General features: G+C 38.0%; 1 protein-coding gene across 1 annotated transcript; it reads left to right on the forward strand.

The window, feature by feature from the left end:
- The first annotated feature begins 216 nt into the window (after positions 1–216).
- Positions 217–27,251, forward strand: hcn4l (hyperpolarization activated cyclic nucleotide-gated potassium channel 4l). Its single transcript, XM_077210961.1, has 8 exons — positions 217–984; positions 9,398–9,821; positions 11,829–11,990; positions 13,760–13,978; positions 17,723–17,869; positions 19,008–19,248; positions 22,716–22,880; positions 23,529–27,251. Exons 1-8 carry the CDS (start codon positions 344–346, stop codon positions 25,094–25,096), a joined length of 3,567 nt encoding a protein of 1,188 aa, XP_077067076.1. The 5' UTR covers positions 217–343; the 3' UTR covers positions 25,097–27,251.
- Positions 27,252–27,565: the final 314 nt, after the last annotated feature.

The following is a 27,565-nucleotide window of genomic DNA, read 5'->3' on the forward strand; positions in this document are numbered from 1 at the left end:
CACGTTACCACATCTGAACTGGACATCTTTTGCACATTGGATTACTGATGTGTCAATGGTCGGGGGCTTCGTAAGTGCTGTTTCAAGAGTAGTTTGAAAAGGAGGGTGCTATGATTTGTCATTGAGACGCGCGTCAAATTGTTTCCCGTTCAGACACGTCCGTCCGTCTTCCCGCATCCAGTGCGCGCGCTTTGATTCTGCGCTTTCGGCATCAGTGTCTAGTATTAAAGATGCAGCGGGATGCATATATGTGCATTCATATTTTTTACGACCTATTTTCCTGCATCCGTCTCTTCTCAGATGATACCGACTGTCATTTGTTCTGTTAAGGTGGTCGATCACAATGCATCCTTCCATGCGCAAACGACTGTATAGCTTGCCACATCAGTTTGGATACAAGGGTGCTATGACTCGAGACGGCGAAGACAGCGACAAGGACACTCGGAGGAAAAGTGTCAAGATGAAGCATCTTCCCTCCACGGGGAGCTCTAAAGGTGTCAGCGAGGCCAAGAGCGGAGATGCGGAGACCGATGTGGGGAGACCCTTCAGAACCAACGTGAACGGGGACTGCCGGAGGTTCAGGGGCAGCCTCTCTTCCATCACCAGTCGACATGCTTCAGACGCGGATCTGGCGGAGCAGAGGCGCCTCATCGGGGATGCGAGCCCCGAGGATGAAGGTCCCTTGGAGCACACCGGACCTGGGGAGAGCCAGGGCGCGCAGGGCGGTCGCGGCGACGGGGCACAGCAGGCGCCCTCTGAAGAACAGTCGACTTTCGTAAAGTTAGAGGGTATCGATCAGATCCTGCCGGACGATGAGAGGTTGTACCAGGCGGGCTTTATGCACAGGCAGTTTGGAGGGATGCTTCAACCGGGAGTCAACAAGTTCTCGCTTCGAATGTTCGGGAGCGAAAAGGCAGTGGAGCGCGAGCAAGAACGGGTCAAATCTGCAGGCTTTTGGATCATTCACCCATACAGTGACTTCAGGTAATCAACTGTCAAATTATTGCCTGTGCAAGTATTCCCACTGCCATAATGCCCTAGCAAGGAGCTCTCCATAATTAAAGTGATTTTGTGGTTTGCTCACATGTCTGAGCAGATTAAATACATCTCCTTGTAATGTATTTCATAAATAGTTTTGTTTTCTAAAACGTCTTTCTGTGTCCTTGAGCTTGCTGAGGATATTAAAATCAGGCCCATGCTGCTCCCGTTTAGGTCATATTCACCTATTCCCTGTTGGAATGACATTAATACCATCCACATTGCCAGAACACAAAATGCAAGGGCAAACGGTGTCACTAACGCCACCTGTCTCAGTGCATATGAGTTTTTGTGATTGTTTTGGCACTCATTGAGTGAAACTTTTACTGCACCAAATCACAGAAGTGAGCTGTCCCTAATCTCTCACTTCACTCCATTGAAATAAGTCACACAATCATATTTAGATATGTGTTGTTCTAATGCAACGCTGCTGTTTTCACTCAAACAGAGTTGTCCGTTCAGCACAGGCCGGGAAATAGGGTGATCAAAATGGGTTAACATGACAGGCATTATTGGGAGCAAACATCAGAAAGGATTACGACAACACAATTTATTTAATGGCACTCTGGTCGGTGTGGCTGAACGGTCTTAGTTGGAGGGGGCGGTATAATAACAGTCAGGTAGCTGAAATGGACCACATGGCCTTCGCACAACCAGGACAGCGTGTAAGCCTAGCAGTTGTGTGGTCCTAATGAGATATTGACACATTGTTTTGGATATCAGTTGAAATGAAAGATGTAAGTCAGGGTTGTGCTACAGTAGGGATGCATAGTTGGATTTTGGCTACGTCTACATTAATCCGGATAGGTTTGAAAACGGAGTTTTCATTTCAAAAGGTGGATTTTGAATCAATAGCTTCATCAGAAATTAAAATTCTGTCATCATTTAATCACCCTCATGTCGTTCCAAACCTGTATGACTTCTGCAACACAGAAGAAGATATTTTTAACAACTGCTTTTGTTCACACAATGAAAGTCAATGGGGTCCAAACAACCATTTTTTTATTTGTTTGGGCCCCATTGACTTTGTATGGACAAAAAACAATCTTGCTTTCTGTTCCATATAAGTCATACATTTATATAAAGTCATAGGGGTTTGGAACAACATGAGGGTGAGTAAATGATAACAGAATTTTCATTCTGTTCATTTCCTTAATCCTGAAACACAGCACAATGCAATGCGTAATTCAGAATAGTAGTAAAACAAACACCTGTGAAAAGTCAATACAGAAAATTCCTTATTAACACAGTAAATTGGAATCTATTTTTATGGATTTTTCCTGGAGTGTTTCTCTTTAACTTCAGTGGCATTTGTACTTGCAAAACCATCCAAAATGCATGTCATCTGACTGAAAACTCTTGTAAATATAGTTGTTGGTTTTTTGCAGCTTAAGAACCATTTTTCTATTCTTAAAAGACCCACTCTTTTCTTAGTGTGAAGACATTTTTAATAATCTGAATAACTTTTTCTTTACTAAGACCCTTTTGTGCAATGGTGAGTTTCCATGGATGTCAGAGGCTCTTCATGAAACCATCAATGCCATTAAAAAACCTTTATTTTTAAGAGAAATGTTATTTCAGCGAGACCTGTTGTGTACCAAAAAAAACACAGCAGCAGGTGATTTGTGAAGAATCACCTGTCACAAGAGGTAACGTCCTTGGTCGTTCGGCATTTTCAGGTGTCATCTTCACATTTGCCCTTGTTTCCTTCCTCTTGCACTTGCTACATCCCTCTCTCCTCGTACTCTCTGACCTTCCTCCCCTCAGCACAGTTTGGGAAGGGGACGGGCGATGCAGGGAGTTTCATTTGCTGATTGCATCACCTGGTTGATGCAGAAAATGAGAAGAGTGTTAGAATGTAGCGGGAGGCTGTTGAGAGGGGGTGGAAGGTTAGCGTCAGTGTTCAAAGGTTTCTGGAATAAGGGAAGCGAAGAGACGTGCTTTTTTAATGAATCACCACAGAGCAGCTCTGTTCTGCAGTGCAATCGGAAAGCGTAGGAAATATAATTTCTGCTGAACAATATGGTGCATCACATCATTTCTCCATTAGCTTCATTGGAGAATGAAAGCACTGCTTTCTCACAAGAGATAAAAAATGTCATCTCTCACGACTCATCTTAAGAGAACTAACAGAGCAAACACTTTTTTTTAAATTATGCACTAAATATATTACTGCAATAGATGTGGATTTCTGTGCTCAAGCCATTTATTGTGTTTCTTCAACATTTTGTACTTATGTGTCACAGAGGTTGATTTTTTTTAAAGCTAATATATTAATTATATATATAATATAAACAACATATCATATCTTGCAACTATTTCAAGGACAGAAATATCAAATTTAATACAATTTTTTTTCTGATATTTGTCCAATTGTCAGGTTTTATTTTTTTGTATCTCTTGCCTTTAATTGGCTAAGAAATTAAATGCAATGAACAATAACCAATAATTTGTATTCTATAATATTTTTGAAAAGAAAATTCACAATTCAGTTGATCCAAACCTGTATAAATTTCTTTCTTCTGCTTTACACAAACAATATTTTGAAGAATATGGGTAATCAAACAGTTGCAGGACCCCATTAACTTCAATATGGAAAAAAATACTATGGAAGTCAACTGTTTGGTTACCAACATATCTTCCTCATTTAGAGCAATAGCCATATAATGTTAACATTTATTATGAAAACTTATTTGATTTGTTCATGATAGCATTGTATCTCTGTGATAAAGACATTTGGGAGTTTGCGAATTATAGGTTTGATCATTTTAAAATACAGCAAAGGGACCCGTTTCTTTCATCAATACAAAGTTGTCATGAAACTCTAAATAGGAGGTTCATAGGTCCTTAGCTCAGTCTGCTACCAATCACATCATTCTCTATAGGGCACAGCTGATTGGTTCATGCTGTATCAGTAGCCAATAAGCTTTCTGCTCAAATTTCAAATACTTAGTCAGCATTTGCTGTAGCAGTTGCAGTGCGTTTTCAGAAACCCTCCACCTCCCCAGCTCCACCTGTATAGATTTGCTACAGGTAATTCATGTACTCTATATTGTACAGCAGCAGCAGCAGCAGCAGCAGCAAGTCTTACTTGCTCACAGCAGCGTGTCTGTGTATGTATTTACAGTAGCAAGTCCTGTACTTGCTCTGCAGCAGCAGCAATAATCAACAGCAGCAGCGTAAAATATCTATTCCACCAAGACCAAACATATACATTGTCACATCCATTAATACACTCAGAGAGTTGCCATGACAGAACTAAAGTGAGTGTGTTGTAGGTCTGGGTTGAGTTCACTTTCACAAGGCCAAAAGTGGCCATAGTTGAAGAAACACCCTTTAGGCTATCTGTATTAATTTTACTCTTTTGCATGACGGCTGCATGACAGCCACCCAAGTGAATCATGGCTTGCATAAACCTATTATTGTGTACCCAACACATTAGCTTTCTGCAGGGAACTCCAGCGGCCAGAGCGACTGGTTGAGTTCTGGTGCAGAGCGTTCGGGATGATGGCTAGATCTGGTGAGTAGAGTTGACACAGATTCCACAGAGAGATCATCACAATTGGAGGGATGGGGATTGGGAAAGACAATTAGGACTCATAATATGCTAAGCAGCAACAGATAGAAGGAGAATGGAGAGTGTATTTTTGGCAGATTGTAACAGAAAGCGGATTATTGCAAGGCTTTTGTTTGGATGAAATGTGTTCCCACTGCTGTCATTTAACAGTGACTCTCATCTGTTAGTTGATTTTTAGCCTAAATAGGGTTGTTAAAGATCCATATGACTTCAAAATGAAGGGGAATCAAAGCTTAATGTCACACAAACAATTAAACAATGCTAGACCTTTTCGCAGAACTATCTCCATTTTCCAAGCTGGTATTTTTCAAGATCATACTCACAGAGTTTATCCATTGTACAGCCTATATTGGGACAATCAGAGATTCATATTGGATATGACATTGAAGACTGCCTCTTGTGTTTTCTGGTTGTTTTTAGTGTATGTTCTTATTTGATATATCACTTGTTCACACATGGGAATTGAGAAGAGAATAATGTCTATAATGTGGTGGTTACAGCGATACTAAAGTTGGATATTCCCAATACAGTAACAGTGTGGGTTGACAACTGCATATTCATGTTGCATATAGGCAGTGCAAAGGCTAATATACACATAATGGAAGCTTACAGGATATAATATAATCCTGAGATTAATTGGACCAAGACAATACTGTGATGTGATATGATATGAAATGAAATGAAGAGATTACCAACTAATTGGTAGGCCCAGGCAGAATCTGTTTAGTTGTTGTTGTTTTTCCTTCCAATTTCCGTGCTTATTTTGTGGAAAAAAATATATTATTTATTAAAATATTTAATTAACAAACGCACAAGCTCTGGGGACTGTGTAGAATTCTGTAAAGTGGTCTTAAATACAGCATAGTTTCTTATTTAAAACTATAAATATAACATTTTATAGGAATTATTATAATGTAGTTTTGTATTCATATTTTTAAAAATATGTTTTGAATACTTTTGTTTTAACAAAATTTTAATTAATTTTATATAAGTGTGATGTCCTCCTTTGTTTTGTGTTCAAGGACTCTTATGTTATGTTAAAGTGTATTATCTGTTCCTATTGTTTTGCTGTTTCACTTCCTGTGTTTAGTTTCTGTTTGGTTTTGTTTGCATTGCTGCCTTGTTTATCTTCATGGTTACTCTTGTTTATTTTTAAAGTGATTGATTACCCTCACCTGTTCCTAGTTAGCCTCTTGTTATCCTGTGTATATATACCCCTGTGTTTCAGAAGTCTGTTGTCAGTCGAAGTCGGCATCCGAAATCGTGTACTTCCCTACAATATAGTTGGCGAAAAACAATATGTGGCAAAAGAAGTATGCTTGAATTCACAGTACTCATAAAAGAGTAGGTAAAAGTACCCAGATGACCTACTTCTTCCGGCGAGATTCTGAAGTTTGCCTTAGATGGACACTTTACAATCCCATGAGGGCACTAGAGAGGATTTATGAATAACAGTGAAATGACACAACAGATGCTGGTAGGTCACATGATAATGACAACATGGCGAATGTAGTGAGTCCAGATTACATTCATACTACACACATTCATACTATAGAACATACTTTTTTTAGCGGTCGTGAATTACTTGTTCAAAATAAGTTACTGCTCCAGAGAGTATGTGATTTTGGACGCAGCCGTAGTCTTTACCTCCCTGTTGAAAAGCTGTTGCGTTTGCCGTCTTCTACCTTGTCTGAATTTGTGTTTCTTGTTTGGACTTTTGTCTGGTTTGGATGATCTTTGTTGTGTTAGTTTGAATTAAAACCGCTGTAATTCGGTCCTCGCCGGACTTCTTCCTTCCACATCCGTAACATTTAATTAGTTTATTTTATATATATATATATATATATATATATATATATATATATATATATATATATATATATATATATATGTATATGTGTTTTGTTATATAATTTAATCACTACATTTATATAGTTTTAAAACTTGTTACGGTATTGGTACATCACATTTAGTTCTTGCATGTGTATGGTACACAGTTCAGCACATGCTGCTGTATTACTTATTCGTTTTGCCTACTGACTGCTTTGACCACTGGAGCATCTGTCCAAGGCTAAATGTCAATGGTAAATCCTTTATAATCTGAAAACTGTCTGAGAATAATCTGTCAGATTTAGTGACACTTCCTATAGATGGTTTGTTCTTGTTTAATCTCCCCCAAAGCTCATTTCATTCAATGTAAAATAAAGCCATGCAACGCAGAAGTAGCATTTTTCCATTCGATTAAACCCAGATTTTAGATTACACTTAAATGTAGGTATTTAACATACATTTGATTATAGTATTATCTTGCCAGAGAACCAGCATATAATATTAGCTTAATGTCTTTTTCAGATACTTGTTCTATTCTAAGTGCCGTCTGATTTATTTAAAAACTCCATGAAATAGATTTACAGGCAAAGCACAGTTTTTGTTGCTGTGAGGATGCACAGTGTTTCCTATTAAAACAGTAAGTTTGAGTGGAGTTGAGTAAGTAAAAAGGCTTTTATTTTTTATTTTTTTAGGTTATGCTAGTTGCTGGTCAGTTGAAGATGGTTTTACACTGCACTTAATTGAAGGCAGCAACTTTTTTTTTACAATCAACTTGGATGTTTAAGTAATTTCAAATTAAATTACTTAAATGAGTTGAATCTTGTTTAACTTATAAAAAAGTTTAAAATTGCTTAACTTAGATTGATGAGTTAAATCAATATATAAACATATGTTGTCATAACTTATTGATCATATAATTTTTTACAGTGTAGGGCCATTCTCATTGGGAGAACGTTTTGCTAATGTTATGAAACGTTATGTCTTAATATTCCCTGAACGTTCAAAAAGTTCAGTTTCTAAATGTTTTTAAAAAAACTTTTTTTTTATTGGTTATGCGAATGTTGAGGAAACATTTCATTTTATAATTTTGCAAAAAATATGGGAACATTACTTTTGAATGTTCTCTGCATGTTCTGCATGTTCCCTGAATGATTGCTAACGTTATTAGAGACCACATAACATTGCACAAACATTCTATTAACATTACTGGATGAACATTTTTATCATAACTTTGAAATAATAATTTTTGATTTGATATACTTTAAACCATATGGATTGCTGGACTAAAATCTATCAAAACCCCTTTTTTTTTCTTTTAACAGACACATAACTATCCGTGAAACAAAAAGTAGCTTTTTTTTGTGTTTATGGTTATCTACACTAATGTGATTGCTGATAAGTAACCTTCAGTCATGATCTGATACTGTGTGAGATCATGGTTAATCTGCTTTTCCCAAGCAATTCGTCACTGAAGAAAACATTGTGACCTATTTATACACAAATATAAGGGCCAAGTCTAAAATCGAACCGAATGTTTTTTCTCTTGTCTGTGGTGTCAAACAACACCTAATCCCACTGGACAACTCTGAAATGCTGAGAGCCTCGTTCTCTCATTGCAATCTATACCGAGCTGGACGGTTTACCAACCCTCTGTGTGATCGATTCCTGCTTAATTACAACTCCGAAGCAAAGGACTGGAATTTATTAACCAACTATATAGCTCTCTACCACGCTATAAATGAAGAAGGCTAATCAACAACTTCAGTTTGTGGTGTATATCACATGATGTAAAAGAATATTAGCACAGGGGGAAAAGAGGCAGGCAAATACTGTAAAATAGCATGAAATATTAGATGCAACCCAAAAAAAGCTAATTTTGGCATGTAAAGGCCAATGGGGTAATTATGCTGCGTTTAGCGAATTATGGTGGCTTATTTTTGTGTAAATGTTACACCCAGCATTATCATCTTTTATTGATAAAATGGCGGTCTTGCCAGAGGAGGTCTCCTGGATGTCTTCCAGCCACTTTCATTTACACACGTACGACACATCCAATTACCAAACAGAGAACTCATCCATAAATGAGAAGTAATAGCCCAACCAGACAGCCAGCCATTTCCAGCGTCAGTCAGTCATGAGCGTGTGCTCATGAAGCGTTCTCAAGGAATCCTGAGTACGGTTTTTAGATTAGTGTTTGTGATTGCTAACATCATAATACTTATTTTGAGGAAATGATGGCAGACGATTACATCTATGCATTTGGCAGATTGATTTACCCTAAGCCACTAACAGTGCTTTCAAGGCATGCATCTCATCAATTATTCCCTGGCGCATCAGTTAAACTACAGCGCTACATGCTTTCCAGTTCGGTCTGAGATTGCTAGTTGGTCTTAAGTGTTTCTGTGCATGTCTGTCTGTATGTTAAAGAGAATTCAACAAGTACTTTAAAAAAAGGCATTTAATTAGGGGTTCAAGCGCGTAGCCAAAACGTTCGAAGTGGGAGGAGCCACTTTTACTAAATTGGCTATAACTCGTGAACAGAATGAAATATTTTCACCAAACTCAGCGCACCTATGTAAGAGCTCATTCTGTGGTCGCGTTGAAAAGGGCGCGGCGACTGGCCAATTGGTGGCGCGATAACAGGAAAAAAACATGAAAACAGCTATAACTACTTCACCGCCAGTCCGATTGACTTGAAAATTGGCACGCCGTGTCTTTGTCCAAGCTGCCATAATTGTATGTGTGTACATTAACGTACAGGCTTGCTAAATAAAACATTATCTTTTTACGCTTAAGTCCTCAATCCAACTGAACCCCGACAATTGCTGCTCGCAGCTATATTTCTAATTTATAATCTTTAATTGCCTTTAATCAGTAATGGCTCCTAAGGTAATTTTAGACTATTCTGTTCCTAAGTCATTAAATAAACACTTTGTCTTTTATGTCCTCTAGATTCTATTGGGACTTGATCATGCTCCTCTTGATGGTGGGCAACTTGATCATCATCCCCGTAGGCATCACCTTCTTTAAAGATGAACACACCCCCGCCTGGATAGTCTTTAACGTGGTCTCTGACACATTCTTCCTGGTTGACTTGGTGCTGAACTTCCGCACCGGGATCGTCAAGGAAGACAGTGGGGAAATCATCCTGGACCCTCAGCAGATCAAGGTGAAGTACCTTCGGAGCTGGTTCGCTGTGGATTTCATCTCTTCCATCCCTGTGGATTACATCTTCCTCATTGTGGAGACACGAATCGACTCAGACTTCTACAAGACGGCACGAGCATTGAGGATTGTGCGTTTCACTAAAATACTCAGTCTGCTTCGGCTACTGAGATTGTCCAGACTCATTAGATACATCCACCAATGGGAGGAGGTAAGATGCACTTGTGTAGACTTTTAGATTGTAACATCTATCGCAAATAAACACCTTTTCTTGTGGCTTGTAAATGTTGAAAAGAAAATGAACTGTGATATTAACCTTGTTTGATATTCCCATACTAATAATGGAGCTAGCTGTGGCTTCTTATGGTGGCCCTGAAGCAATATTTCTGTCAAATGAATATACTCATTCCCTAAACACAACTGTAACCATAATGTAAACCATTAAAGGATTTTTTTTTACTTGAAATTAAATTCTGCCATCATTTACTAACCCTCATGTTGTTCTAAAGTCATATAGTAAGGGACTTTGGTATGTTGAGCTCTAAAATGACAAATTATAAATAGAAATACCAGAAATACTGCTTTATGCACTACTATTCAAAAGTTTTGGGTCAGTGGGATTTTTTTTTCTTACAAGAAATGAATACTTCAGCATAAACTACAGCATAAATTAATAATGTTACAAAATTTCTATTTAAAAAAATGCTGTTCTTTTGAACTTTCTATTCTTCAAAGAATTCTGTATCATGGTTTCTTCAAAAATATTAAGGAGCACAACTGTTTTCCAGGGATACACGATATATCGGCCACCATATCGGTAGCGGGCGATGTTAATTTTAATGTTATCGGCCTGATAAGAAAATTTGGCCGATATAATAAAGCCGATAATTAATGGGTTATTTCCTTCAGCTGAAAGCTGATTTAGATTTATCGGCCAATACATTGGTTATCGGCTTTCAAATATTAAGAATTATCGATATCGACCAAAATGTTCATATCAGTCCATCCCTACTGTTTTCAACATTGATAATATTAGAATGATTTCTGAAGAATCAGGTGACCCCAAATACTGGAAGAATGATGCTGAAACTTTACCATCACAGGAATAAATTATTTAAAATAGATTCATTTTAAATTGTAATAATATTTCACAATATTAGTGTTTTTACTGTATTTTGGTCAAATACCTGCGGCCTTGGTGAGGATAGGAGACTATGTGACACCTTTAGGTTTGGAACAACATGTAAATGATGGCAGAGATTTAGTTTTGGATGGACTCTTCTATTAGTTACCCCTAAAATTAGGGGGAAATGATTGGTAACAGATAACAGTGTTGTTCAAGCCTCTAAAGGCCATTTCACCCTGTACCAACAAATACCGACCAACGTGAACAATCACCAGATTACAGTCCCTTCTCAGACAATCCACGACCCGGCAATGTTAAACTGGAGTAACATACTGACCTGACAAATCCCAACAAATGATCTGTTTCTGTTGGTTGGCGTCTGTCTGTGGCATGTGAATTGGCCTTAGTGACCTAATAAAATGGCTAATGGAAATGTTGTTCTAGGACCAACCAGTGTTGATCCAGGAACACACCCTACTTGTTAAAATCACGGCCAGCAATAATGGACAGAAAGTCACTTTAACTTCACACTCGTATCTAAAACTCAGGGGTTGTTTTGCCATCGCGTGGATTTAATTTCAGCTCTACCAAAAAATAGCTGCTTCTAAATTAAGCTGCAATTAGCCACAATTGCAGATAGCAACGTATTACTCAACCAAACCATTGTTTGTCCACGGCAAAGTTAAAAGCATGCACATTGACCCTTTAATAGCTTCGATCGCTAACCCCTATCAGCCCTCAACCTTGCTAGTTAACGGAAACCTATTGGATTTCGCACTTTAATTACTGCTATTTGGGAACTACGCCTTTTTGTCCACTGGGGGGTGGTCCATTGGTGCAATTATGGATTGTGGGTTACATCAGCCTCTTATTTGGCCTCCCACTGATCTCCTAGGAACTATTAGTGACATTAGCAGAAGAGATACAGTACCTTATGTAATACTCCACAAGCCAAGCGTTTTGCTGCTAAAAACCAGCTTAAGGACAATGTGGCCTAGAACTGAGTGAGGATTAAATCTTAATTGTGACCCAATACGGCATATTCTAGTTCTGCCATCATGGTCGCACATCTCTGACCTCTTTTTCCTTTAGATTTTTCACATGACCTATGACCTGGCTAGTGCCATGGTGCGCATTGTGAATCTCATTGGAATGATGTTGTTGCTGTGCCACTGGGACGGATGCTTGCAGTTCCTGGTGCCCATGCTGCAGGATTTCCCTTCGGACTGCTGGGTGGCCAAAAACAAAATGGTGGTAAGTGCGAAGGGCCGATCCATATTTGATTCTCCTTTATTTTCAATGTGCAGAAGTTTATTCATTCCAATATTCACATTCTGAAAAAAAGCAGCAGCAGCATGTCTTACTTTCTCACAGCAGTGTGTTGTGTATGTTTTGGCAGTAGAAAGTCCTGTACTTGCTCTGCAGCAGCAGCAATAACAACAAACAACAGCAGAAGCAGCATAGCAGATCTATTCCGCCAAGACCAAATATATCAACATTGTCATAACAGAAGTTAAGCCCTTTCTGAGTCACAATTGCTAAACAACAAAGGTACAATCGCAAGAAATGAAGTCACATTGTGAGATATAAAGTGACAATTATGAGAAATAAAGTAGCAATTATGAGATGAAAAGTCAGATTTTGTGATATAAAGCCACATTGTTAAACATCTTCCAATTGTGACTTTTCTCGTAACTGCAACTTTATAAGGAATGTCAGATTGTGAAATATAGAGTCACAAGGGGGAGATACTGTATAAAGTCACATTTAAAAGAAATTGTCGCAATTTTGAGATATAAAGTAAGATTGTGAGATTTGTGCTACAAATTTCAAGAAATAAAGTTGCTACTGTTATATGCAGAGTCAAAATTGGCAAGATAAAATGCCACATTTGGTGAAATTAAGTGGCATTTATGAGATTTAAAAGTCAGGTTTAGATAAAGCCACGTTGTGAAATATAAATTCATAATTACAAGAAACAAAGTTGGAATCAAATGAAATGGAGTCGTAAATTAAAATAAATTGTGGCAATTTATGATATAAAGCCACAATGTGAAATATGAAGGTGAAATTTCGAGAAGCAAAAGTCAGAATTATGAGAAATAATGTTGCTATTATGAGAAATTATGTTGCAATTACATGAAATAGTCACAAGTATGATAAAAATGCAATTACGAAAAAGTCAAATTGTGAGAAATATAAAGCCACATTTTGTAAGATATAAAGTAATTATTATGACAAACAAGGTCAAAATTACAACACTGTAAAAAGTGATCAGTTGACTTACTTAAAAAAGGGAGGAAACCCGTTGCCTTACAATTATTAAGTAAATAAACTTCATGCGTAATTGAAAAAATTAAGTTATGTGAACTTGAAAGGTCGTAATTACTTTTTTATATTTTTCCTCTGGGGCAGACTGGAACTGGCTTGCATATTGAACTAATATTTATAAAATTAATGTTTTTGACTGAAATAAGGCCTGCTGCATAATTTCCTGGACCTGCATGATAAGTATTTGGCCCACAATGCCAGGCCTGAAAAGAAGAATACTGTCCACGACTGTGCTTCATTTGCATTTGTAAAACATTACCTTCTGCTTTCCTCCATCTTCTGATATCAAGAAATCGTGTTCAGCGTTCGCAATGACCCTTCCGCTAAAGGACGTGATATTTCCCTCACTCCCTCTCTCTCTCTGGCCTTTACTCCGGCTCCATCTGAGTCCTGTCAGAAATATATAGAAACAGTCTCTTTTTTCCAGTCTAACACTCTCTTGCGCTCTTTCTCTCACATTCTGTCATCCTCAATCTTATTTTCTCTCCTCTCCCTCTCATTGGTTCATACCTTTGTCCCTTCACAACACGTTTTGTCCCTCTTTCACCGTCTCTCCTATTTCTTTTGCTTTCAATCACAATTGATGTCTTTCAAGCTTATAATTATATTCATGCTTTAATTTGTTCTTTTTTCTCTTTATCTCTTGCCCGCTCTCTCCCTGTCCATCGCTCCCTTTCTCTCTTTCCTCACAGAATGACACATGGGGTCAGCAGTACTCTTATGCCCTGTTTAAGGCTATGAGCCACATGCTGTGTATCGGGTATGGCATGTACCCTCCCGTGGGCATGACGGATGTGTGGCTGACCATCCTCAGCATGATCGTGGGCGCAACCTGCTATGCCATGTTTGTGGGCCACGCCACCGCCCTCATTCAGTCACTGGACTCCTCACGCAGGCAGTACCAGGAGAAGGTTAGTAAAAAAAGAGGTGATGAAATCAGTTGCTCTGAGATAAAGTGTGCTGCATTGCGATGTAAAATTATTATCTTCTTTATTACAGAATAATTGAATGTAGGGGAGCTTTAGGCAACTGCAACACTACATTTATTTGCTTATAAATATGCTAATGATGACAAATACTCTGCATATGCTCTGTAAAGGAACAATTTGAGAAACGATTTTATTTGTTCCTCAAATGTTTCGAAAGCTATCGCTGTTGCTGGCATAAGCATTGTATCAAGTTGGGACCATTGTAACAGTATTTATAATTATAGTTTCTTAGTTGTGAATGAAATTAAAAAGATATTACATTTTAAATGCATCTTAAACATTAGCTTAAACGCATCTTGAATATTAGTTAAAATGAGAATAAAATGTAATAAAATTATATATTATTAATTAAATAGAATATCAATAAATAATATCCAATTATGTAAAATATGCTATATGGTTATTATTTATATAAAATAATATCCAGTTATGTAAAATATTCTATATGGTTATTATTTATATAATTTACATATGTATATGTTCATAGATTTAAATGTAAAGTAAAAGTAATATATTATAATATTAATAACATAATATATGGAGTGTAGGATATGGGATCAGTGAGATTTTTAAATGTTTTTTAAGGCTGCATTTAGTTGATCAAAAATACAGTAAAAACAGTTTCTATTTTAAAATGTAATTTATTGTGTTGAATTTTTAGCATCATCACTCCAGTCTTCTGTCACATGATCCTTCAGAAATCATTCTAAAATACTGATTTGCTGCTAAAAAAACATTCCTTATTATTAATGTTGAAAACAATTGTGCTGCTTAATATTTTGTGGAAACTGTGACTATTTTTTTCTAGGATTCTTTGATGAATAGAAAGTTTAAAAGAAAAGCATTTATTTGAAATGGAAATCTTTTGTAACATTATAAATGTCTTAACTGCCTCTTTTGATCAATTTAATGAATCCTTGCTGAATAAAACTATTAATTTCTTCAAAAAAATATATACAGTATCTTACTGACCCCAAACTTTGAACAGTAGTGTATATTATATTAGAATGATAGTCAGTTTTGGGGAAAGTTACTTTTAAAAGTAATTTAATTAACATTTCTTAGTTACTTTTTATGTAAAGTAATGTGTTACGTTACTTTTGCTTGTTTGATTTTAATAACAAAAATAAATGAATAAATAAAAGTTCTATTTTTGCACACAAAAAAACGAACAAAAGTGAAATTATTAAGGCTCAGGAAATGCAAATGTGAAAAAAATTGCATATTGTAGCTTTAAATGAATCATTGCTAATGTTGGTTAGCAGTTCATGAGTTATGAGGGAACATGTTACAACTGTCTCCTGACTTGTTTTATTGTTGTGGATAATATATAGATATATACTAATGGAAACCCCTCAAAAGTGCAATATTAATTGGTAAGCCAGCAATTAAGGCAGAGGTGGGCAGTTGCCGTTTGTCACTTTAAGAATCGTAAAGGTTTCCCAGCAGACTAAATGTCCTCACTCCGAGAATGCCTTTGAAGTCCTGTTTAAAATTAGAAAAACACGGGTCGAAAATGAGTGGAGAGAAAAATGGAAAACGACGAGGGTTCGTGAGTTTTGAGCGGCGAGTCGTGGAGGCTTCTGACCTCTGCGGTGATCAATCCGCGGTTTTATCGTGTCTGCGAGTGTGCTGGAGTGGTAATTGAACTGTTGTCATTTTCTATGAGAAGAAAATACAAGTGCTTTGACCTCTGCTGTGTTAAAAGATTCATGTCAATTCAGCCCGACTGCAGTTGTCGTGGCAACTTGGGCCTGTATTGATGTGCGGCTCCCTTCTGGAAAAGATACGGCTCTTTCTTGTGTTTTGTTTCCTTGAAAGCCCAACACATGAAGGCCAACGGTTTTGATTATGGTTTCACAGGACATAATTTAGAGTTCCTCTCCACATCTGTTTGAAAGGGTTTTGAAGCTCCGCATAAACACGACCAGAAGTGAGAGACCGGGAGAGAGAGAAAGATTAGGTTAGGGAGAGTTCAACAGGGATAAAAACGACTGAAGTTGTCAATTTGTCCTGTGAACTTAGCTGGCGATTTCATTACCTGCTGTATTTGGGCTTCAACACTCTGATTGGATATATCTCCTCAGTGTCAATGCGATTACCAGCATCCATTTCCAGAAAAAGGACAAATTCCAATGACACACTTTTTTTTTTTTCTCTCCCCGAACACCATGAGTCATGCTTGCCTTACGTTGGGATTTCTGCGAGCAGCTTCACACCCTCGCCGGTCTCCGCAGTTGAAACCTAACTGTATTGCGTGACATTATTTCCTGTTGTTTGAACGTATCCTGCTGGCTTTGTCCCCTGCCCTTGAATATGATAATAGAAGAGCCACTCGGAGAAACCAAGTGTGCCTGCGCCAGTGAGATGTTCACAGCTGACATGGCAGGAACATTAGCATGTGGTGAAGGGCACATTGGAACCTGCTACCGTCGACAGCCGAGACAGGAGTTCATGGAAGCGGGAGAGAGAAAGCAAAATGGCTAGTGACAGAACAAAGTTTATTAGAAAGGACAGCAGAGGCAGAGAGCCGTGCGGGGTAACGTCGCCGAGCCGCAGTGTTGCCGACGCTCTCTGCCAGTTTCAGAGACACAAATGAAATAACAAAGAGACAGTACAAGGGGATCGTGGGTAAAATAAACCCTATCAATACTGTACGTCCTTTCCTTGAAGTCAAAAAGACAGGCATGGAGAGAGAGACAAACAGAAAGACAATGATAAATGGGGAGATGGCCGCCGATGTGAAAACACTGCATGCCTGGCTTTGCAAATGGAGTCTGGGAAGACTGGCGTGAATATGGAGCCGGACAGTTACACTGACCAAGTTATTGTTTTGCAAGACATTTTGACACTTGCAAGACAAGACTTATGTACAAAATATTGGACTGTGATCCTTTAAAAAAAGAAATGACAGTACCATAGTCAAGTGATGGTATCAAATGGTAATATCATAGTACCCTGACATTATCATATGCGTATAGTGCATATGCAATGGATTATAATGTTACAATGGTGCCATAAAAATATTGTTGATTTTTTTTGGGAAATGATAATGAACAAGCCTTTTTATATTTAGAAAGTAGGTTTGTTTTGTTTTGCTCTGTGTTGCTTTTTGTTTTACTTTGGGGGGGGTTTTCCGCTTTGCTTTGTTTTGCTTTGTTTTTTGTTTTGCTGTATTGTGTTTTGCTTTGCTTTTTGTTTTGTCTTGCTGTGTTTTGTTTTGGCTTTGTGTTTTTTGTTTTGTTTTGCTGTTTGTTTTGTTTTTTGTTTTGTTTTGCTGTTTGTTTTGTTTTTTGTTTTGTTTTGCTGTGTGTATTGTATGCCAAACAAAGGTCCCATATAAATATAAATAAATAGTAAATGAATGCTAATAGAATTTCTTTGATTTGGAAACAATAAGATTGAAATAAGATCCTATTGGATAAACTGTTGCTTTCATCTTTTTATTTTTTTATTTATTCATTTATTTTAAATATATTTTTAGTCTTTACTTGATGTTATTTGGTTTCATATTTGATCCCACTATTGTCCTTAAAGAATGGTTCCAAATGATCTCATTAGCATCCACATTCCTTTAGGATTGTTTTGACTGTTGCTAAAGCTAGCTATGTAGACAATTGTGTAATATTCAGGCTGATAAATATAGTGTGTGTGTCATTTGTGCAGTACAAACAGGTGGAGCAATACATGTCCTTCCACAAACTTCCTGCAGACATGCGGCAGAGGATCCATGATTACTATGAGCATCGCTATCAGGGCAAGATGTTTGACGAGGAGAGCATTCTGGGAGAACTAAACGAGCCGCTCAGAGAGGTTAGTAGTGAAATACAAGACACTTAGCGTATACTGTAATTCCATTTCTTGTATTCTAGTATTGAACAGTCCTATCCACCTGTAACCCCGTCATCTCACAAGAGATGAGGAGAACTCAAAAGGGCCACAACCACAGTGTGTTTCGTTGCAAAGATAACAAAGTTTGTTGCACAATATTCACCAAAGATCACATGGGATAATCAGAACTGGCAAAGAGAGAAAACGAACAAAATTATAACCGTTACGGACAACAGGGTTCCCGATCCTATCCAACGGAAATTGCTCTGAAACTGTGTGCACACTCACAAGTTCACCAAACACAAATTCACTCCAATCTCCACAATTGTAAAGTAAATCAAACCACTACAATCTATTCCCCAAACCTTAACAGAGTAAACCCTATACAAGAAAATGGGAACCCCACCGTCAGTTATAGGTCCAAAACAAACAAAACAAAAACACAACAAAACAATTTCACAAATTAACTCAATCACTTTGCCACTTCCATACACAAGACTCAATTCAACATTAAAGTCATCTCTTCAAAACACCCATTAAGCCACCAATGCTTTCAATAAAGTAAACGGCAATCATGCATCATCTGTAAATAAATAAAAAATATACAAATTGATGATTGCCCTATAAAATATTTACAAACATTAAAAACCTTAAAACCATTAAACATTACACACAAATTACAATTATAAAATGAAACTTAAAACCAAATCCAATAATTCAATGAAGATCCGTATCGTATTCTCAAATATATCTGCTTAATTCTCTGAGGCACCAATCAACACCATTCCCATCAGAATACTAAAACAGAAAACAAATACAAACATGTTAAAACTAGACAAACTCACTCTAGTCATCATAAATCACAACCCTTACCTTCCCAATTCAGTTATATGCTGCTCATTGATCAACTTAGTTTTATTTCAACTGCTATTACACAGCCTTGAAAGACACCAAACAGCTTTTCCTGCTTAACACATGGTACCACAAAGAGGAAGTCTAAACAGTTTGGTTTCCCTTTATAGCGTCTTAAATCATGGGATTTGTAGTCAATCTAGTTTGTAGTCCATCTTCTACCCCATTACACACCTATTTAGCTATACTCTATTTTTTTTGTTTACAGGAAATCATCAGTTTTAACTGTCGAAAGCTTGTGGCCACCATGCCGTTGTTTGCCAACGCAGATCCCAACTTTGTGACCTCCATGCTAACAAAGCTACGTTTCGAGGTGTTCCAGCCAGGAGATTACATTATCAAAGAGGGGACAGTCGGAAAGAAGATGTATTTCATCCAACACGGTGTACTAACTGTCCTGACAAAGGGCAGCAAAGAGACAAAGATCTCGGACGGGTCTTACTTTGGAGGTAAGTGAACACCGATATCAGCAAGATGTTTGTGATCTGATTGGATGGTTTGATGCAACCTTGTTTATTCATATTTATATGATGATGGCTTTGAAATGTCGCTTGGTATGGATTCTCTTAGAAACTAATGTTGAGGGAGTGGCATTTAAGTTGCAGTAAATAAGTTTGTGTTTTTATTAGAGAGGTTTTATGTGTTTAATGTTCAGACTGGTACCACTGTGTTCTTTAGTGTTATCGGCTGGTTCTCTAAGGGAACCAAATCAGTGAATGGCCATGCTTTTGGGGCCTGGGGAAATTCCTCACCCAGCATAAGTTAACCATTCATGAAATTAATTTTCCTCACAAGATTGAGGAAGGAGGGGAAGATAACAGTTTGAGTTGAGCTTTGTCATCAGAGACGGTTCGCTGCAGTTTTATTTATTACAATTACCATTGTATGAATCCACATAGTTGTGCATGTTTTCTTGTCTTGTACATTTTCTGTTTTTAATTTTTGCATTTGTGAAGGTATCATTTGTGTTGTCCAATGTTCATTATTAAATGCCTTTCACAATTGCAAAAATGACAAAAAACAATTTATTCACATTAAAGTTTACCTTGTATGCAAATGGTGAGTCTAACAAACAAATCAACATTCTCTATTTTCTCAGGAAAAATGAGGGTGATGCAAATATTTAGAAATAAATTATACGCCACCTGGTCTTTCCTGGCGTTCTGTGCCATTAAAAACTCTATTACTGTCTCCTGTGTGATTCTGGGATCACAACTAAGTAGTTTGTGCTATCAGTGAGCTGCAGATTTAGTCAAGAAAAAAATGTCATCATATTTTCCAAAAAAAAAACCTTCCCTTCTGCCCGGGCTTGTTTGAGGTCATTACATGTTCAACAAGCCGCTCATAATCTCTTTTCCCATAAACCCTGTGTGAAAGTGCAAAAAGGAAGAGGAATCTGGATTGTGGCCTAGTACCGAACTCACCCAGTCCCCATATATCATTCTGTTCTGTCTCTTGTCTATCAGGTTTAGTTGAGAATGCAATGCTGGTGCAATACTGCAAACACACTGCAAAGTACACACTGTAAACTACCTACTGTTTTATTATTTCAAGAAAATTCAAGAAAAATAGAATGTGAAATAGCACGCATAATTATAAATATATACAGTACCATTCAGAAGTTTGTGGTCAGTATGATTTTAAAAAAAAATTAATATTATTATTCAGCAAGGAATAATTGATCATTAAATTGATCATAAGTTACAGTAAAGACATTTAGAGTATTTAAAATACTGTTCTTTTGCATGTTCTATTCATCAGAGAATTCTGAAAAGAATTATCATGGTTTACACAATATTTTAACTGTATTTAATATGAAATGTTTCTTGAGCAGCAAATCAGCCTAGAATGATATCTCAAGGATCATGCGACACTGAAGACTGGAGTAAAGATGCTGAAAATTAAGCTTTGCATCACAGGAATAAATTATTTCATAATATTACTTTTTTTACTATATTTTGATCAAATAAATGCAAGCTTGGTGAGAATTAAACATTGTCAAAAACGTTAAACATATTACTGACCCTAAACTAATTGATTTATTAACTATATTTGTGTATTTCTGATCAAAATTTTCCCACTTTTTTGTAAAAGTATCTTAAGTCAAATTGAAAAGGAAATCACAGCAAATATCTCATGGTACTGTATGATTACCATATTCATATTTCATACAGTAAAAGAAAAGCAATGGCAATCCCTCATAATAGAGTGAAAAAAAACACGTTTTATCATGGTAACATGTTGTCTTTGTATTTTTATGTCATTCATTCTTTATTTCTGTTTTTGCCTCATGCCCTTTCTCAGGATGTGTGTTAGTGAATGTGTGTGTTCTGATGGAGTGGCTCTTGGCAGTGTGTTCTTTATGACTCTGGCCATGATGACTAGACAGAGAGAAAGAGAGTGAAATTAATCTCTACAGCCTGTTCTACCCCTCTGTCTTACCCAAACAACACCACCTCATATTTCAGGTTCTTTAAAGGTGCTCTAAGCGATGTCACGTCTTTTTTAGGCCAAAAATGTTTTTGTCATATACAGCAAACATCTTCTCGCTATCCGCTAGCTGCCTGTCCCCTGAACACACTGTAAAAAACCGCGGTCTCTGCAGACACCCCAGGCTCCACAAACGGCAACAAAAACAAACTAACCCGCACCACGAAACATAACAAACTGTTCCAGCCAATAACCGAAGAGAAGGATTTGGGGGGTTAGTGCACGGATGAGGAGGAGGGTCTAGCTAGCCTCCGTTTTGTTTGACAATATTCCAAACGTCAACAAGAAGTGACGTCACCCGACATCGCTTAGAGCACCTTTAATGACCAACAGCACCTCCTGTATCCCCATAGTATTCTAATTCTTTAGCACCCATCAGAAATATCAGCTGCACAAATGCAAGCATTCAAAAATATCTTCTTAGTAATCTTGAAAGTGGTATAAGCTGTTATATTTGGAATATCACTACTACTACTACTACTACTAACATATCATTGAAATTAGTGTCTTGAGCAATAAAACCTTGTTTCTGTGACAGACCAACAGTCAAAATGAACCTGAGCACATGCTACATTGGCCATTCAGAAATCTGTTTTCAGAGAATATATTTTGAATTAGGTTTATTTTGTTATGATACCATTGGCAAATTGTCATTGCTTGCTCTAAGCATTAACCTTACTGTTAGATTTAAGCTTAAACGAGAAAAAAATGTGATCTAATTCATGCAGTTTAGTGGCTAAGTTCAAAATGGCTAATAGTGCTTAGCGTTTTTAACCCTACATAAAAGTGTAAAGAATACCACGCACATTCACTTTTTCAGGTTTTAAAAATGCTATAATCTAGTCATTGAACTTTTGGGAAATCAGTAAAACTGTATTTCTTGAGTTTGAAGGTGAGATACTGACTGGGAACACTCAATTACGACATTAGTGTTGACAGTCCCCTGTGTCTTCTCCTCAAACTCCTGCTTGTCTGTCGCTTAGAAATTTCCTCTGCATTTCAAATACAGCTTTTACTCAGTGATCTGACTGGACAGATGATGGCTGAGTACAACTTTAAGCTGTCAACATTGTATTTTAATGTTCTGGGTGCAGATTAAAAAAGTACATAAAAAACAGGCTCAAAGTAAAGTCTGAGTCACAGGAAGTATATTTAATTCATGGTTCCCACTATTGTGAATTTACGCACATATTAATAGTGCTGGAGTGCTCTAAATATAGGCTGAAGAAACATTTCTGTTAAATGGTCAGTTAGGGAATGGATATAGGGTATACCTAGTCATGCATTCATTTATTTACTCTTCAATTCATTCTATTATTTACATACATAAACATATACTTGTAAAATTGAGCATGTTCTTTAGTCCTTAGGATACATGTTCTTCCTGTGTGGTTTTCATTTGCCTCATGTTGTAAAATGTCCACAGAGATCTGTTTGCTGACTCGAGGCAGAAGAACAGCCAGCGTCAGAGCGGACACATACTGTCGTCTGTACTCACTGTCTGTGGACCATTTCAACGAGGTGTTGGAGGAGTACCCTATGATGCGACGCGCCTTTGAGACCGTAGCCCTCGATCGTCTTGACCGCATAGGTGAGAGCTGTCAGTTCAACAGGCTTATGTTTTTCACAGCTATTCTGAGATGTCCTTGAAGAGTGGAGAGTTTAATAAGCGGTCACATCTTGTCCCTTGCTTTTGTCATTTTTGCAGTTCGCAACCCTTTTTACTTGCATAATGTGTTGTATTATAATCTGAAACCGGATATTCAATAAGATTTTTTTTTTTTGCTAAACCAATGTTTCAATAGCTGTTTGTCTATTGGTTAACATTTATTGAACAACCCATATGTCAACCCAAGTTAGGGGTGTCCAAACCTGCTCCTGTATGGCCACTTTCCTGCAGAATTTAGCTCCAACACACCTGCCTAGAAGTTTCTAGTGATCCTGAAGGGATGATCTATATATGCACCTTTATTTGCTATTTGACTACGACCAGTAACTTTGATCCATTTTGATTTCATGTTGATTCATGTGGACTCATTTCCACGGATTAACTCTGGAATTGCCAGTTGAAGTATCCAAGTACAGGGTCAAGAAATCTAAGGAACCATTCCATATTAATCGCATGAAATAACCATTTTAATTTACCCAGCCCTACATTTTTCTTCCTTTAAAGCTTAAGAAAAACTACATTATTGAGTTTGTAATCCATGCTTTTCTATCTTCCTTTTTGTCCTCACAGGAAAGAAAAACTCTGTCCTCCAGCACAAGGTCCAACGGGATCTTAATTCCGGAGTTCTGAACTACCAAGAAAACGAGATCATCCAGCAGATTGTGCAGCACGACAGGGATATGGCCCATTGTGCCCACCTCATGCAGACACCTACCCCGGCTCCTCACCCAGCACCGACTCCATCTTCCCACACCCCCGTCATCTGGGCACCTCTTATTCAGGCTCCACTACAAGCTGCCGCAGCCACCACTTCTGTAGCCATTGCCCTGACTCGCCACCCCCATTTGCCCCATTCCCTCTTCCGACCCCCTGTCCCACTGCTTGGCTCGCTGAAAGACCAGCCAGGATATGTAAAAAGGTTCCCAACTGCACTTTCGGGCGCTGCTGTATTTGGTGGCTCCTCATCAACCAGCTCACAGTTCAGCTCTTGTATAGAGACCCCAATTCTGGACACACTCAGGGCCGAGAGATCATCTACCTCCACACCTCCACCACCGTCCTCCAGCTCTCTGCCATCCACCATCACAACAACTGTCACCACCACCACCTCCAGCATTACAGAGTCTTCCAGCTACCCTCATAGACCCCTTGTCTCCCACGGGTCCAAAGACTTCAGTGTTGCCCAGCTTCATTCTCAACCACAACTTCCTCAGACCTCTTTCCCCAGCATTGCTGCATCACTTCGTGGTTTCTTCCAACAAGGAGCAGTTGGAGGAGAGGCTGTCCAGCTTTCAGTTCCCCCTACATCCACCCTTACTCCTTTGATAGCGCACTCTGTAAGTCCCATCCTGACCCAACTGCATTCAGCTCAGCCAAGTCCTCAACCAACAAAACCAAGTCAAGACTTGAATACAGTTAAAAGGGCAGCCTCCCAGTCTCCTGTAACAGAGTCCCCTACCCACTCCAGGAGCATTCTTGAACTATTTCCGAGTCCAACTAGTCCCATCCCATCCCAACAAGTCCCATCCCAGCACACTCAGATTGGTCTACAGCCAGATGTTCTTTCCCAGCTTTCCCAAGAACCATCTGCTCTTGCTTCTCTTGCACAATATGGGTCTGGAAATGTGTCCCCATGTAGCACACCTTCAGCTTGGAGTCCCACGTGCCAGAGTCCTACAGTGGAGAAGATGAGGATGTCCATGCACAGCAACCCTGCTAGCATCTCTGGATCCCAAAGCTCACTCCTAACCCCTCAGACACTCTTTCCACCACCACCTCAAACAAGACAAAGGGGTGGATCTCTAGTTGACCTACCTTCACAAGACTTAACCACCATTTCCAAGTCCGTCCCCACCCCAGGATTACCTGAGAAGTCCAAGCTAGTTGGAAGAGGACCAGAACCACCAGACTTATCCTATCACATAGGATCGGCTTCAGGTTACTCACCTCTCCCATCGCCCCCTCCGATTATGAAACCATTTAGCTCAATACCTGGTCATGTTGTCCTATCGAGACAAACTTCTAAGTTGTCCATAACTCAGACTGGGTCCTCAGGTGGGTCACCAGCCCATGGGTCTAGTGATAGGTCCACCCCTGGGACACCAAGCTTGCACCCAAAACTCCCATCGAACTTGTGAGAATGGTCTGCACCCTCCTGCAATGAGTGAGCAACTTTTTTTGACATTTGTGACACTTCTCACCAGAGAAGGAGGGTGTATGTTCATCTACTTGGATTTTTTATTGGTCCAATGACTTCCCTATTTGTTATGCCAAACAAGGAAATGGATTAAAAACTGACAGAAAATTTAAGCTGGGACTTAAATTTGTCTTCCATGTTCTGTCAGTAATTTTTGCAATATAATATTGTCTGATGATAAGACTGTATAGGGATATGCAAATTATGACTTCCAAAAAAAAAGTGATTTCAAAGTAATAATTCTAAAGGATGGATGTGTGTTTGTGATTGTGTGTACGTGTGAGTGTGCGATTGCTATTGTAATGTTATAATAGTGTGCTCTTTTTAAAGAAGGGAATTATGCTGGGTCAGGGAAGCAAAGCTACATTCGTCCGTCGCACTTCATCTATCTGTCGGGCATCATCTGTCACTGTGAAAGTACTCGTCATACAGGTCTCTCTGGGCAGGTGGCACTGGCACAGATATATAAAAACACAGAGATGCACACAAACATCCACACATGCACAATCAAACCTAGCCCTCAACATCCCAATTATCTAGACCTAGTATGATCTTTCCGCTTGACTCTGACCCCATACCTCCTTGCTGACAAAGAGGTACTGCTCAGTATCTATGGCCTTGCCTTTTTGTAACAATACTGCCTTAGTGTCTGGACACCAGGGAATTACACCCTCACTTCCACAACAGAACAGAGAACATTAAGAATGTTTTGCAATCATTTTGTATGCGCTTTGTATGTGAATTTGTGCAGTACTTAAGCAATAAAACGGTATGCTTGGTTTTTGTATGTGCTCAGAGGTTGATCTGTAAATTGCAGCTTTCTTCCTGTCAAACAAAACATACTGGAGGATTGTTAATGGCAGTGACACAACCAATATGACACAGTTATAAAGAAAGAGCCCACTGCAGTTACCAAAGCTTATAAGTTACATAAGTCATGTTAGAATTTCGTTTGTATGTTTTAACTTTCACTTGGCATCTGTTAAAATTGATATTTTGTAAAATGCAGTTTGTCTATAGGCTACTCCACAATTTGCATTAGGTTGCATATGTTTTCTGGTTGTGCAAAACATGTTTTGGTTAGTATGTATTATATTTCATATCTGTGAAATTCAACATTTTTGACCATTTGAGATGCATTGCAGCAGAGGTACAGCAGACTAACATAGAATAACTCTAACACAATAGTTAGCCTAGCACCTGCTATGACATGCTATATGTGGCTGGTGGTAAAAGGAGGAATAGTATTTTTCGAAGTGTCCTTCCTTTTGAGCAAAGCTTACACAGGTTGATCATGAAAATTCCCTGCTTTGCCCCAGGTTATTATATATTGTATAATTTATATGATTTTATAATACATGTCTATGTATATAGGCTATCTATTTATTGTGTATGTGTTTGTTTTGTTAATCTATATATTCATAATCTATATACTGTCACCATCGGTCTACAGATTCTGTCATTATGCAACACTCTGTCCTTCCACTCAATTCTGTTCCATTCTTGCAGTATGCATTTGATTATCATATTATTTTAATTTTCTGAGCCTGATTTTTTCAAGTTAACACGGTCCACTTCATTGAAGTCGGATAAAATTGCAAGGCAAAATGCAAATAAGAGTGGTATATGTGATGTTGAAAATTAATGAGTTAAATATCAAAGCATCAAAGAGCTTTTTGTTAGTATTACAGAGCACACAATGCATTACACTGTAATATTTCTCTTTTTCAGGTCTGAGTGTGAGTGTATGTGCGTTTTAATGTGCATTTGTTGTAGCATTTTACAATATTCTGTGCATTTATTGTTTATCATAACCAAAGTGAGGTATCATTAATGATTGTTATACAGTAGCATTTTAACCCCACCAACGTCATTACAGACAGCCTGACTTTATTAAGAGGAGGTCACGTATGGATGGCCTATGAGTTCATAAAGGATGCTCAGTCATTTTAGGTTCAAAATTAAAATAGTTCAAAACAGAATTTATAGTCACTGTATGGCAAAATGGTTAAGCCATATGGCATATCCACGATGAACAAGTTGTGTCATTTTGCATCAGTCTACAGTGCCCTTTAAATTAATCAAAAAAAAACAAATTGTTCTTCCATCTTAAACAGCTTCAATATGTCCCCTTCCGAATTCACAAACATAGTGCAATATTTTCACGTTTTAAACAATTACAGCCTTTGTTTCCTTCTTTTTTTGGGGGGGGGGGGGGGGGGGGGTTGGAAGATAGCTAACTTGCCATATTTGGTTAGTGTTTCACTTTATCTTGATTATAATGATAATTATAGTAACGATGTAATATGTCTAACATGCTTCAGAATCAGAATATTACAGAATATAATGTCCAATCATGAATACTGAATAATCATGTATGTACGAATATTCATGAGTATAGCTATATGAT

This window comes from Siphateles boraxobius, unplaced genomic scaffold (genome assembly GCF_051911475.1).
Source record: "Siphateles boraxobius isolate OS27281-9 unplaced genomic scaffold, OSU_SipBor_1 65, whole genome shotgun sequence".
In the NCBI taxonomy this organism is placed as follows: Eukaryota; Metazoa; Chordata; class Actinopteri; order Cypriniformes; family Leuciscidae; genus Siphateles; species Siphateles boraxobius.

Bases quoted from the DNA above. Each gene is read 5' to 3' on its own strand.
- hcn4l (XM_077210961.1), top strand. From the start codon at position 344: ATGCATCCTTCCATGCGCAAACGACTGTATAGCTTGCCACATCAGTTT. The intron at 13,979-17,722 runs GTTAGTAAAAAA...TCATTTGTGCAG, and splicing joins GCAGGCAGTACCAGGAGAAG to TACAAACAGGTGGAGCAATA. The intron at 17,870-19,007 runs GTTAGTAGTGAA...TTTTGTTTACAG, and splicing joins TAAACGAGCCGCTCAGAGAG to GAAATCATCAGTTTTAACTG.